The sequence below is a fragment of the Sus scrofa genome, chromosome 14 (genome assembly GCF_000003025.6).
Source record: "Sus scrofa isolate TJ Tabasco breed Duroc chromosome 14, Sscrofa11.1, whole genome shotgun sequence".
Classification (NCBI taxonomy): Eukaryota; Metazoa; Chordata; class Mammalia; order Artiodactyla; family Suidae; genus Sus; species Sus scrofa.
In genome coordinates, this window is record NC_010456.5 from 71,167,702 (window position 1) to 71,182,006 (window position 14,305).

General features: G+C 36.2%; 1 protein-coding gene across 9 annotated transcripts in view; it reads right to left on the bottom strand.

The window, feature by feature from the left end:
- HERC4 (HECT and RLD domain containing E3 ubiquitin protein ligase 4) overlaps positions 1 to 14,305 on the bottom strand; it is a 143,418-nt gene that overhangs the window by 41,602 nt on the left and 87,511 nt on the right. For 5 of the 9 annotated variants that reach the window (XR_002338529.1, XM_021072876.1, XM_021072872.1 and 2 more), the window contains 2 exons: positions 12,128 to 12,247; positions 1,575 to 1,598 (listed from right to left, as the gene is read on the bottom strand). Coding sequence is in view for 7 of the 9 variants with exons in the window: in XM_021072876.1 (XP_020928535.1) it covers positions 1,575 to 1,598; positions 12,128 to 12,247 (144 nt within the window). In the remaining 2 variants the exon portion in view is untranslated. The remainder of the gene's footprint in view (positions 1 to 1,574; positions 1,599 to 12,127; positions 12,248 to 14,305) is intronic. The other 4 variants (XR_002338528.1, XM_021072873.1, XM_021072875.1 and 1 more) reach the window with 1 other exon arrangement.

A 14,305-nucleotide genomic window follows, 5' to 3' on the forward strand; every position in this document is an offset into this window, starting at 1 on the left:
TTTTTTCACATTAAACATTCCCAGGTTTTCCAACCATCTTAAAAATAGCATGGTTCCCAGCTCCACTTCATTTCAACTGCCTTCTTTTAAATATATTTGTTTGTCTAAGCCTCTTTTAACTATGGCCATCAAAAGCAAATTAAATAATTCAATAGTGCCCAAGCAGTACAGAATATGACACTATCAATTGTTTGTCCTCAACATATAAGACTAATATGCTAAGTTACATTAACCTTTAAGTAATTTATCATTCTTGGCTATTTTTCATATGACAATTTTTATCCTCCACTCTGTATTTTTGCCACTAAATGAAGTCATTTACTATTATAATACTTTAAAAGACTGAGATGATTTCAAAGTCCCTGTTGGCTTGAAAACTTTGATTTAATAATTTTATTTTATTTTTTTAATTTTCCCACTGTACAGCAAGGGGGTCAGGTTATCCTTACATGTACACATTACAATTACAGTTTTTCCCCCACCCTTTCTTCTGTTGCAACATGAGTATCTAGACATAGTTCTCAATGCTATTCAGCAGGATCTCCTTGTAAATCTATTTGATTTAATAATTTTTTTTTTTTTTTTGTCTTTTTGCTATTTCTTGGGCTGCTCCCGCGGCATATGGAGGTTCCCAGGCTAGGGGTCTAATTGGAGCTGTAGTCTCCGGCCTACGTCAGAGCCACAGCAACGCGGGATCCGAGCCGCATCTGCAACCTACATCACAGCTCACGGCAATGCTGGATCCTTAACCCACTGAGCAAGGCCAAGGCTCGAACCCGAAACCTCATGGTTCCCAGTCGGATTCGTTAACCACTGCACCACGATGGGAACTCCTGATTTAATAATTTTATGTACTACTTCTGAGGGTGAGAAAGCAGGTAGTAGGCCTGTAATTTAGTGCTAATTCTAAATGCTTCATTGCCTCAAGTGCTGGGAAAAAAGAAAAGGAAAGAAAACAACAAAGCCTAAAGTCTGTAACAGAAGTATAAAAGAAGCATTACATTCCTGAGTATTAAAAAGGGGGTTCTGGATTGATTATATAAGTGCTAGAACTTCACAGAATTAAGGCGATACATTAAACAGAATGAAGAAGATGCTCATACTAAAAGTTTATTCAACTTTATGACCATTTCTAATATCAATTATTAGTTTTAAAACTGAAGACCATTCTACTTCTCTAACAAAATATTCTCTGCCTTCTGAGTGGGCATTTGTTAAATTTTAGAAGTTTACTTTTTTGTATCCTGAGGACACCATAAATTTTATACTGCAAGACTTTAGGAGGAAACTATTTTAAAATAAATATTTGTTGAAAGACATACAAATGTAGTGCTAACAAAAACAAAAGTTTAAATTTTTTTTCAGAAGATTCTTCTGAAATGTTATAGAGGGGAATCGCTATATACTCATTTATATATATATATATATATATATATATACACATACATATATATATATATACACACACATGTTTCAAAGTCACAAAAAAGAGGAATCTTGGGGTCTTCAATTACTTTAAAACAAAACAGAGTATATCTTACTCTGAACGTGAGACTTTATTACACCAAACTTACCTCAGTTAATCCATGGTTGACATCCTAAGACAGCAGTGCAGAATATAACAGTAATGAGGAAAGAGCAATGTTAGTGTCCAAATTCAACTATTTCTATTCAAAGTAGCATTTCATATATTTTGCTACAGTAGAATATTGAATTAATAAAGTAGACCAAAATACATCTACAACAAAACTTACCCTTTCCATAGATACCTTACATATTATCTATAAATGTAATAAGACCTTTCAGGTACTTTGCGATCATAAAATCATCAAGGCTTGTACATAATGAAATTTGGCTTTAGCAACTAAGTACGCAATTTGCAGGATTTAGGTAGAACAGGGAAACTACCCCTAAGCCTAACCTGGTCTTAAAGAACTAATTTTATGGCCTAGTTTCTCTACTTGGAAAATGGAGAAAATATTCCTCAAACTTAAGACTTGGTTAACCTTGATAAAATGTTTTAAAAGTGTTTAGTAGATTAAAATGCTATATGGAAACAGAGGAAAATAAGCCATAAGTTGTTTTTATTCATCAGAAATAACCAGTGAAACATAGGTATCTTATACTAAGGGTTCGTTAACACTGAATTAACTTAGAAAGAACAGGACAGGCCACAGGGGTTGGTGAGTAGAAAGAAGAAATGAAGAAAGATATTTATGAAGGAAATAATACAAACTTTAACAAAAGCTTACCATTTCACTGAACAAAATGTACACCACTTTTTGGAAGAAAGCTTCCACATATGCTCAAGGTATAGATTCATATAACTGAATCTAAGTGCTAGAATCCCCAAAACTATGTTACTAAATTTGCAGATGGTTCCTTGTATAGTGAGGAATTAATTTTACCCAAAGACAAGTGTGGTTTTGCCCCTGGCTACTGGGAGATGATCTACAGGCCTCTGCAGTATCATGCCTTTACAGGAGTATCTTTATTTGCCTGGGGGCTCTGGCCATGTGGTTCTCAGTTCTGCCTCCAGAAGGCTAGAAGGTATAGGTCAGCCATATGGGCAGTATGTGCTAGAGCCTCAATAAAAATTTGGCACCAAGGCTCCAGTGAGCTTCCTCGGTTGGCAGTACTCTGTGATATTGTCACACGTGAATGCTGGGGAAGTAACCTTCTTATGACTCCTCTAGGAAGAGGAAAACAGAAGCTCTGCCTTTACAGTACCTTTCCAGGACTCTACTCTACACTTTTCCCCTTGGCTGATTTTAACGTGTACTCCTTCCCTGTAATAAACTGTAAATGTTAGAATAATAGTTTCTAGTTAGTTCTGTAAGTCCTTGTAGCAAATAACTGAACCTGAGCGTGTGTTCAGGGAATCCCCCAACCTTGCAATTGGTATCAGAAACGAAGGCTGGAGTTCCCGTTGTGGCACAGTGGAAACATATCCAACTAGGAACCATGAGGTTGAAGGTTTAATCCCTGGCCTTGCTCGGTAGGTTAAGGATTTGGTATTGCTGTGAGCTGTGGTTTGGGTCACAGATGCGGCTTGGATCCTATGTTGCTGTGGCTGTGGCCAGGAGTTGTAGCTCCGACTGGACCCCTAGCTTGGGAGCCTCCATATGCCACAGGAGCAGAGAAAGAAAGAAGAAAAAAGAAGGAAGGAAGGAAGGAAAGAAGGAAAGAAGAAAAGAAAGAAAGAGAAAGAAATGAAGGCAGTCTTCTGTGGACTGTTTCCTCTACTCTAACTTTGTAGTTGGCTTAATTCTTGCATGCCCCAAGGGGTATAACTGGACAGTTAAACTTTTTAACACTTAGGGTTCACTCATTACATTGTGCTAAATAAAGCAAAAGCAGTATAAGCACAAGCAAAATATGACTCTAAAATTTCTTATTCTGAGAAAGGAATTATTATTAATACTATTAATAATTGTTAATTTTCAAAAAATTCACAGTATCAAGTTATCACTATATAAGTGCCCCATTGGCAATGTTAACAGAAGAACATATTTAGAGGCTGTTCTGCAGAAAAAGCTTTTTAGATTGTACTCAGTTTAATTTAAAACAATGTAACAGAAACATCTGAAATTCTTTTTTTTTTTTTCTTTTTGTCTTTTTTTAGGGCCACACTCGAGGCATATGGAGGTTCCCAGGCTAGAGGTCGAATAGGAGCTGCAGTTGCTGGCCTACACCACAGCCATAGCAATGCAGGATCCGAGCTGCATCGGTGACCTACACCACAGCTTGCAGCAACGCTGGATCCTTAACCCACTGAGCAAGGCCAGGGATTGAACCCGAAACGTCATGGTTAGCAGTTGGATTCGTTTCCACTGCGCCACAACGGGAATTCCACAAAACCATTATTAAAGCAGAATGTAAGTTTGGCTGTAGAGAGAGATGTAAGCTAGAAGGATCATGAGAAGTAATGGGACGTGTTGAAAACTTGAGAAAAGAAGTGATCATTAGATATCAAGCAAAATGATTTACCTAGGAAAGAGGCATCAAAGAGAAAACCAGATTATCAGAAATTTTAATTAAAGGGTTAAGGATCTAAGACAAAAGCTGTAATTTTTTCTTTTAAGTAAATACATAAAAAAGAAAGAAAAAACTCTTCTGGGAAATATTAGAGTTGAAAGGTAGTTGTTATATTAGTTGCAAATCTAATTGAGCCTAAGTAGCATTTCCAAGGGAAATTTAAAAGGAAAACAAAATAGTGAGAGTAGGGGACAGGACATTACAAAATATGTGAGGTCAAGTAAAAGTCTACAGCTAAAAATTCAGCATATGATTCAAAGCGTGACTATTATTGGCTCCAAATCCACATACTCAAGCACCAACTGTTGACTATGGACTGGCAGCCCTGAAATTAGGTAAAGACACGACTAAGTTTAGTTACTCAATGTCCTGGACACTTGAGTGAGAAAGGCCCAAAGGAAATGTTCAAAAGTCAGGGTCTCAAGGTCTTTTAAAGCAGACTTCATGAGGGTTGATTTACCACCAATGGTTAAGGACAGTTCTAGTTAGTTATAGACAAAAAAGATGCAATTCCTTGATATGTTTTAGTTTCAATAAACTTATGGCAAAACACTGTATTACAGCTGGTGTCACCATTATTTAGGGGTATGACATAGGATTACTCTGTGAAGGTAAAAAGAGAGGATACTGGGGTTACTGAAGTAACTCAAATAAATATGAAAGGTGCTGGTGACAAGACAAATAAAAAGGTACTTCTAAAACATGAAGAAAATGAAAAATAAACAAATATAATTTGGTAATTCAATGCATGAGGAATCAGTCCAAAAGTGCAAGATACTAATGCCATTAAAAATGACAAGGGAGCTTTAGAAAGTAAGTATGCTGCAAAACAGAAACAGACTCACAGACATGGAAAAAAAATTTATGGTTACCAAAGGACATAGTGGGGAGTGGGGGTGGGGGGAGAGAAACCAGGAGTTTGGGGATTAACATATATACACTACTGTCTATAAAATAAACAAGGACCTGCTGTGCTGCATGGAGAATTATATTCAATTCCTGTAACAAACTATAATGGAAAAGAATATGAAAAAGAATATACATGTGTGTGTATATGTATATATATGTGTGTATGTGCATATATACTGTTGGGGGGGCTAACTGAATCACTCTGCATTACACATGAAACTAACACAACAATATAAATTAATTATACTGCAATTTTTAAAAAGGGTTATTAAAAAACCCAAAAAAACCAAGTATGAACCTTCTGGGAAATATTACAGCTATAAGGTTTATATTGCAAATATTTAATATATTGCAAATATTAAAGTACACAAATGTACTTTACTTTCTTCATTTCATTAAATGAGGAAGAAACTCAAACCCAGGTAGTTAAGTACTGGACTATCTCCCAAAGTTGGTCTCCCTGGCCATTATTATGTCAGATTATCCTTCTAGTCTGCTGATGAACATGTCATGCTTTAGCTTTACTCCATAGGTAAAGTACAAAACCTTAACTCCACAGAACAAATACAATGATGATTTATAAACAAAGTACAATCAATACTGAAATAAAATTTATGATGAAAAATATGTAAAATATAATAAAATACTGTAAACATTTCACCAATTTATCAAATATATTTATTAATATTTACTTGTATTTGACATGTCTTATATAGGTATACACAGTTGTTAAAATACATGAATATGTGCTTAAAAAATGCTTAACTTGACCCTTATAATTCAAACAGGTACAGACCCAGCAAAGACCTTTCTGTACTTTATTCTAAATTAGTCCACTTTTACTATATATAGATATGTATTGTAACTAAAAGTATAAGGGAAGAAAAAAAGAGCAAAGAGTTTAGTTGTAACCACTAAAGTATTTTTATAAACAATTTTAGAGCAACGTTAGAAGAGTTAAGCAAATACACAACTGATAATAGTATCTAGAAAGTGGCAAAAAACATCAAATAGCGGAAGATAAAAAGAGAACCCACGTGCCCCTTTTATTTTGCCAAGAGATTACTATAGAGGGAGAAAAGGACATTAAAAACTGAAAGGAATTCAACTGAAAAAAACAGCTTCATACCCTTAGATTAGAGCCTAGAAAAACAAAGAAGCTTATATGGTAATCAGCAGGAGGAGGAGAATTAAGCAAAAACTTATGAAAACATGTAAAGGAAAACAGGTGAAGGAGGATAGGAAAATTGAAGAGGATGAGGTGAAAAGATAGCAGTCTTGACTTTACAAAAGGATATTACAAGGAATGCCAAAAATTTCACACAATTAGTTTTTAATGTTTGGAGAACAGGGAAGTATGTGCCTGATGGTTTCTTTTGTTTTTTTTTCCTTCCAGTTCTATTGCGATATAACTTACATACATCACTGTGTTAAGTTTAAGGTGTATATGCCTGATGGATTCTTAAAATCTTTGACCAGTAAAGAAAGGGCATGGAGGAGTTCCCGTCGTGGCATAGTGGCTAACGAATCCGACTAGGAACCATGAGGTTGCGGGTTCTATCCCTGGCCTCGCTCAGTGGGTTAAGGATCCAGCATTGCCATGAGCTGTGGCGTAGGTTGCAGGCACGGCTTGGATCCCACATTGCTGTGGCTCTGGCATAGGCCAGCAGCTACAACTCCGACTGGATCCCTAGCCTGGGAACCTCCATATGCTGCAGGAAGCGGCCCTAGAAAAGGCAAAAAGACAAAAAAAAAAAAAAAAAAAAAGGACATGGAGAAAACAATCCCAACAGATTATGGCATAAAGAGAAACACAATGAAGGTAAAATAATTTCCTCACAGTGTTTAGAACAAGGTAAAGTTTCACATATATATGTGTACATATTTATATTGAATATATATTATTTATATGTAAACATATAAAATTTACAGATATATTTCCCCATGACTGAGGCATGCGGAAGTTCCATGGCCAGGGAACCTGTGCCACAGCAATGACAAGACTGGAACCATAACCTGCTGAGCTACCAAGGAACTCCTATAGACACATTTCTTATAATTCATAGTAATTACGTTCTATCAAGGAGTATTCTAAACTTTCACTGGGATTAAGATCATAACGCTTGTTCAGTAATGTTGTACATATGTATACGTGTATAATATGTATGTGAATACAAATACACATATACACATCAATATCATCACAAAATAGCATGTGAGTATCTTTAGGACGGATTTTTTTAAAAACTTCACTAACTTTACTTACAGGGTCAGTGCAATGTTCAACCCAGTATTTAGACTAATAATACAAGTATGAATTTCAGGAAAAAATCTTTAGTGTTATGTGTAGATGTGAAAGTGTTCTGAACTCCCTCAAAAAAAGAAGCTCCTTCAGATGTCATAATATAGATTAATAAACTACTTAAGTTATACAAACACCTTCAAAGTAAATTGCCAGCCTTCTATTTCCAGCAGCTGAGAGGAATCCAAATCATGGGCTATAGAGTCTGATTTCTCAGACTACGCAAATTAAATATGGAACAAGTTTCCACTGCCACAGCCAGTCTGTCTATAAGCAGAGAGACAGGAGAAGGATGAGGTTGAAAGAGTAGAGTGACAGGGCAATTCTCAAGTATAGCAACTTGAAAAGCCTAGAAATAGGAAGGTGGTACTCTATTGTCTCTCTCTTACCAGAACACAGTAGCACTGAAATAGTTCTTAAGGAAATTCAATTTGCTATCATCACAGTTATATACCAAGAGTAGTTTGGATATAAGCCTGCCAAACCTAAAAGCAAATAGTCAAATCACAGCTTTTCAGTGTAGCCCAAGATTATTACTAGCTTAAAAATCCCAATAGACTGGCATTTCTCTTAACTTGTTCAGAATACAAGTAATTTATGACCTACATACTAGATAAAAATTCAGATGGCAAAGGACATCAGATGTAACTTAGAGTGATCCAAGAGAGACGACTCTCTAGGATAGGGTTTCTCAAACTGGGCTTGCAGATCCCAGTGGTATATATGCTTAGGGGTCTATGAGTGCTCTGGGAGAATTTTTAACTCTAGTGTTTTTATGTCAATAGTTTTTAAAACATTAAAAAATCTAAACCTAGAACAATCCATTTAAAACCCCAGAGTTACCACGAAATTCCAAGAGTTGCAATGGTTGTGAATATAATCAAAGTGCCACCAAAAAGGATGTCTATGTCTTAGAACTTCATTGATAAATGATCTTTTTTTTTAATTCTCATTAAAAGAACCCTCATCTTTATTTTTATTTTTTATTAAAAAAATATATTTTTTTGCCACACCTGCAACATGCAGAAGTTCCTGGGCCAAGGATGAAACTGAGCCACAGCAGTAACCAGAGCCACAGTAGTGACAACACCCTCTCCTTAACCTGCTTAGCCACCAGGGAAGTCCAATAAATGATGTCTATGAGTGAAAGCCAAATGAGTATCACAAATAATTCTAAAAGCAACTGTTTCATTTTGCAGTTCAAAAAGAAAAAGGCAGCAGGAGAACAGAGTTATATGACACCTAAGAATAAAGGTTACTGTCAAACTTAAAGCCTGTGTTATGGTAGCCAGTAATAATAACCATGATTTTATCAAGACCTAACTATGCGCCAGGAACTGCCCCAAGTACTTTCTATGGACCGCATCAATTAATTTTTGTATTAACTATATAAGGTAGGTAATAGTATCCCTAATTTACAGAAAAGGAATAAGTAATTACCAAAGGACACAGAGTGAATAAATGTTGAGGTGGCTGCTATATTAGAAAGAAGAAATATTGCGATTTGCAGCAACATGGATGGAGAATATTATACTGTGAAATAAGTCAGACCAAGAAACACTATATATCACTTATATACGGAATTTTAAAAAGGGATACAAATGAATCTACATACAAAACAGAAACAGACTAACAGATACAGAAAACAAATTTATGGTTACCAGAGGGGAGTTGGAGGAGGGACAAATTAGGAGTAGGGGATTAACGCTACAAACTACTATACATTAAATAGATAAGCAACAAGGATTTACTGTATGACCTAAGGAATTACGTTCAACCTTAAAAAACTGAAAAAAAAAAAAAAAAAAGTGAGATTTGAGCCTAGACACTCTTATGTTACACTCCTTCCTTATCATATCTAGGTTGCAAGCTCAGATTCCTGATCAAGAGAACATAATGATCTTCCATACTAAATATTAACTTGATTTTTAAATTTGTAGTGTTAATTTACTTTACAAATTTGTGATGGCTTTAGAATTAAATAAGGCAATCATAAATAGGGTAAGTGAACACTAAGCTTCTTAAACGAACTGTTTCACTTTATTTTTTGGCCACGCCCATGGCGTGTGGAAGTCCCCAGGCCAAGGATCGAAACTGAGCTACAGCAGTGACAATGCCGGATCCTTAACTTGCTGAGCCACCAGGGAGCTCTGGAATTGTTTTACTTTAAAAGGGATCTATATATCACTCCAGTTTCAAAAACACTGCTCAAAGACCCATGTTACCTAGGTGGTATGTCAGGGTTTATATGCAAAGTCTTAGGATTAAAAAAAAAAGTTCATTTTCTGAATTATCAGTCTTCCTCAAGGGTAAATAATTCAATACCTTTTACACTGCAATAAATATTTATTATGCCCCAAATTTACATTCAAAGATAAAATATGAGACTTTAAAGAAGTCTTGCTGAGGGAAAGTTAATAAACTTAGAAATGTTTTTTCTCCTGTCTTAGGAGTGCTCTGGAGAAAGCTTTGAAAACCTTTTTCTAGGTGAGATATTTAAATAGGGAAGGAAAAAGGAAATATTTATTCAAAGTTTTCCTGAGGTCAAGTACTTTCTTAAAAAATTGTTGTCCCTTGATTTCAGCCTCCACTCTAGTTTTTTACTCCTTCCTGTTCAGTGTAGAACTTCCTGAAAGTACTGCCTATGGCCGTTGTTCCCAATTACTTATCCCTAAATTTCTCTTAAGCATAATTTACCCTAGAGTGGCATTAACAAGGTACCAATAACCTTCATGTAACCAAATCCATTGCTCAATTCTATGGTTTTATCCTATTTCTCAGTAGCATTTAGTAAGTCTCCCCTTCGCTTTGTAATTTTGGTGTCTACAATGTTCTCCTTGTTTTCCTCCTACCTCACCTGCCACTCCTTAATCTTCTTTATTGATTCTTTCTTTTCCTCATCTCATGTCCATCAGCAATTCTTGTGCCTTTTACCCCCAAGAGCTACCCAACTCCATTTCCCTCTTCTATACAACTACGATCCTAGTCAAACCCATCATTTTCTCTCCCCTAATCTATTAATCTTCTAACCAGTTTCCGTTTCAATTTTTGCTCCATTCCTCTCCCTCCATTATTCCCACAGCTGACAGTGATTACTTTAGAATATAAATTACACTGTATTCACCCCCTGCTCTCCACCCTCAATGGCTTACCCTAACACCTGAGATAAAATGCAAGTTCCTAATTTACTAAGCCTTCCATGATTTGGCACCTGTCCATTCCTCTGATCCTTCCCCAGAACACTTCTCTATTCCCATATTTTAGCCACACTGTTTTTTTTTTTTTTTTCTATCCTACGTCAAGCTTGTTTTCACTTAAGGTCTTTTACTAGATGTTCATTTTTCCTGAAATTTTTCTGCTATGATCTTAATGGTCATTTCTCGCCATTTAGATTAGAGCTTAACCTTTGTTGGATAAGACTTTTCTGATCACCCAATTGCAAAAGAACAACCAGTCTTTATTACCTTCTCTTATTTTAATCCTCTATATGGTGCATATTATTAGCTAATATATATATATATATATTTTGCTTTATTTGATTACTATCCATCTTGCCCACAAGATTATAAGATTCACGAGAATAGGGCCTTGTCTGGTTCATCACTGTATTTCTAACACCTAAGTAAGTTCCTGCTACACAGGAGATTCCTAATAAGTATCTGGTGAATGAGCAGATGAGTAGACATAAATCTGTATGATAGCTGTAAATTTGACTGAGCCTCGTAGTGATTCTGGGGGCAGGACAAATCAACAAGCCTCTCTCTATCCAAACCCAAGTACTACAGAAGCAAAAATGTTCTGGAAGTGACCTGATTCCTATAGGTAAGAGTGTCCTAAAAATGGCATGCACTAACTGCACTGCCATTCAAAAACTATTATATTTTCTAAGTGCCTACTAGACATATTTGAGACACTATCAGAAGTGCATGTGAATAAACCAACAGAGTGCCTGTCTGCAAGGAGCTTGTAGTTGCTATCTGGCAAGCAGTGAAAGGGTCACTTACCCTTCTAGAACTGTTGCATGCATTCTGCTTAAATTAGCTGCTTCAGGGATGGAAAAGTTGGCCTTAAGTATACTACCGTGGTTAGCAAATAGGAAATAGGAGTAATAAACCTGTTTTGTATTTAGCTGCTTACCCATTTCTATACTGAAATTTTGTTTGACTAAGTGAGGTTTTACAGGACCATGCTATTATTTCGATGGGACATTAATTGTCTAGTTTTTAGAGATTTAGCCATATGGAAAGAAGTATGTACATTTGTGGATGTATGCCTAAAAACTGAAATCAAATTAAAATCAAATTGGTCCCATGGCTCTCTTCTGAAAGTTCTGAGGTATTGATCTTGCAACTGTAATGCATTCTTGGAATTCCAATATCAGACTCTAGTATGCTCAATATTAGAGAATTAATAGGCAAACTCATGGGAAAGAAATAAGACTTAAAAACCTAAGTAATATTTGCATTTTTCTGTAGAAAAGTGTAATGTATCTCTTTGGTTTGATTTTGGTATAAAAGCAGAATGCTTACTTATAAATACTGAATAATATATAGCTATTCCTTTGTAATGTGTTTTTATTAAAAAAAAAAACTGTTTCAGAGTTCCCGTTGTGGCCTAGCAGGTTAAGAACCTGACTAGTATCCATGAGGATTCAAATTCAATCCCTGTCAGCATAAGTCACAGATGTGGCTCGGATGTGGCATTGCTGTGGTTGTGGCATAAGCCTGCTGCAGCTCTGATTCTATCCCCAGCCTGGGAACTTCTGTAAGCCACAGGTTTGGCCCTAAAAAAAACAAAAAACAAACAAAAAAAATCCTGTCTCTTTTGTATTAGAAAAAATGATAACAAAAATGAAATAAAATGCAACAGGAAACATACCATTCCATAGGCCTGCTGTTGGACCCAGTTGATATAATCATTCCGTATGTCTATCAATTCTTGAACTTCATGTATATAAAATTTATCATACTGTATAATCTGTCCTGTTTTCTCATTTACCTACAAAAAAACCCAAAAAATGTAATTAACATTAAATTTAACCAGTTCCTAAGAAAGAGATGTTAAATGTAACATGCAAAACAGAAAAAAACTTGAGATTTCTTTGCTAATTCTCTCTTCCCATAAAAAATAATTTACTGAGTGCCTACCACATGCAAAATGCTACTTAAATGCTATGGGAAACACAAAGATTTATAAGATGTGATGTCTGCATTCAAGTACTTCAAAATCCAGAAAAAAAGAGAAATATTTATGTAACCACCACACAATATGAGATCTGTACCATTAGAATAAACTAGAAGCTATAAAGACTTCTGGTTGGGAATGGGACTTAAATAACAGTAAGAATAGCTAATGCTTGTTAAGTGTGACTCTATACTAGCATCTGATTATAATAAACTAAAAGGATGACATTTGGGTAGGATGTGAAAAATGAAGACAGTGCAATTTACCATCCCAGAAATTATCTACTAATTACAAAGGGAAAAACAAGTCTTTACAGTGGAGAACACCACCTTAACTGAATGATCAAACTAATCACCGCCTATACTGGCATAATCACATATTATTAATATTGTATTATAAATGTACATGCTCTATTTTTTTTTGCTGCATCTTTAGCATGTGATGTTTCCAGGCCAGGGATCAAAAAGCGTCACAGCAGTGACCTGAACTGCTGCAGTGACAACATGCTATGCCACAAGGGAACTCCCTATGTATTATAAATATTATAAAATATTACATTTTGCTAATATAATGCAATAGGAAGCACAGGCATCATCTCTGAAGCAAGAAAATGTCTAACCTGAATCTAGTCAAGTTCTTTGATTTAAATTTCAGTTTATAGGAAATACAGGTATAGAGGAACAAATTAAACATCTTAAAAAACAATCAGATAAATATCCTAATTGTAGGACTTTTATAAGAAAAATGGCCAACACTCTCCAAAAAGTCAAGGCAATGAGATGGAAAGGTGGGGATCACTCTAAATTAAAAGAAACTAGAGGAGTTCTGGTGCTAGCACAGCAGAGTATCTTGTATCAGACTAATCCTCCTGACAGCAATAATTATACCCTCTGGACAATATATTTAAAAACCAACTATTTAAAACAGTGGAGGAATTCTCCTGTGGCTCAGTGGGATAAGAATCTGGCGTTGTCACTGCAGAGACTCAGACTGCTATTGTGGCACGGGTTTGGTCCCTGGCACAGGGACTTCCACATGCTATCAGTGTGGCCAAACCCCCCCCTTCCAAGCTCCCCCCAAACAACACTGGAGACCAACCCTAAGCAGGGTGAACATAATCTCTGAAAGAAGGAAAGCACACATGAAAGTCATCTTTTTTTTTTTTTTTTGGCTGCACTAGAGAAATGTGGAACAAGCACTGACTAGAGCCACTGCAGTGACAATGTCGGATCCTTAACCCATTGAGCCATAAGAGAGCTTCCTAGAGCCACATTTTTTAAAACATGAGAGTAGTTCCAAATTAGCCTAAGGAGTAGGGGATGGAGCTCAAGCAGTTTTATCAGACAGGACAGACATAGGTCTGAGACTGAAGCTGCCAACATGGCAGACAATGAGAAAGAAAAATCCCAGAAAGGAATCCTGAGGACAAAGCCCTAAAATCTGCATGTAAATTCCTCCTACAATGTTGGCTCTTTTTTTTTTTTTTTAGGGCCAAACCTGTGGCATATGGAGGTTCCCAGGCTAGGGGTCCAATCAGAGCTACAGCTGCCGGCCTACACCACAGCTACAGCAACACAGGATCCAAGCCGAGTCTGTGACCTATACCACAGCTCATGGCAATGCCGGATCCTTAACCCACTGAGCAAGGTCAAGGATCAAACCTGCAACCTCATGGTTACAAGTCGGATTCGTTTCTGCTGTGCCACAATTGGCTGACTCTTAAGCCACGAAAGCACAAGGTGAAACTTGGAGGGAAAAAAAAATACCCCAACAGAAAGCAACAATTGGGAAGCTACTCTCAGAGAAGATTTCAAGACTAGAATTTCCAGAGGAAAAAAAGTACATTTTATAATAAGAAAAGAATCAATTTAT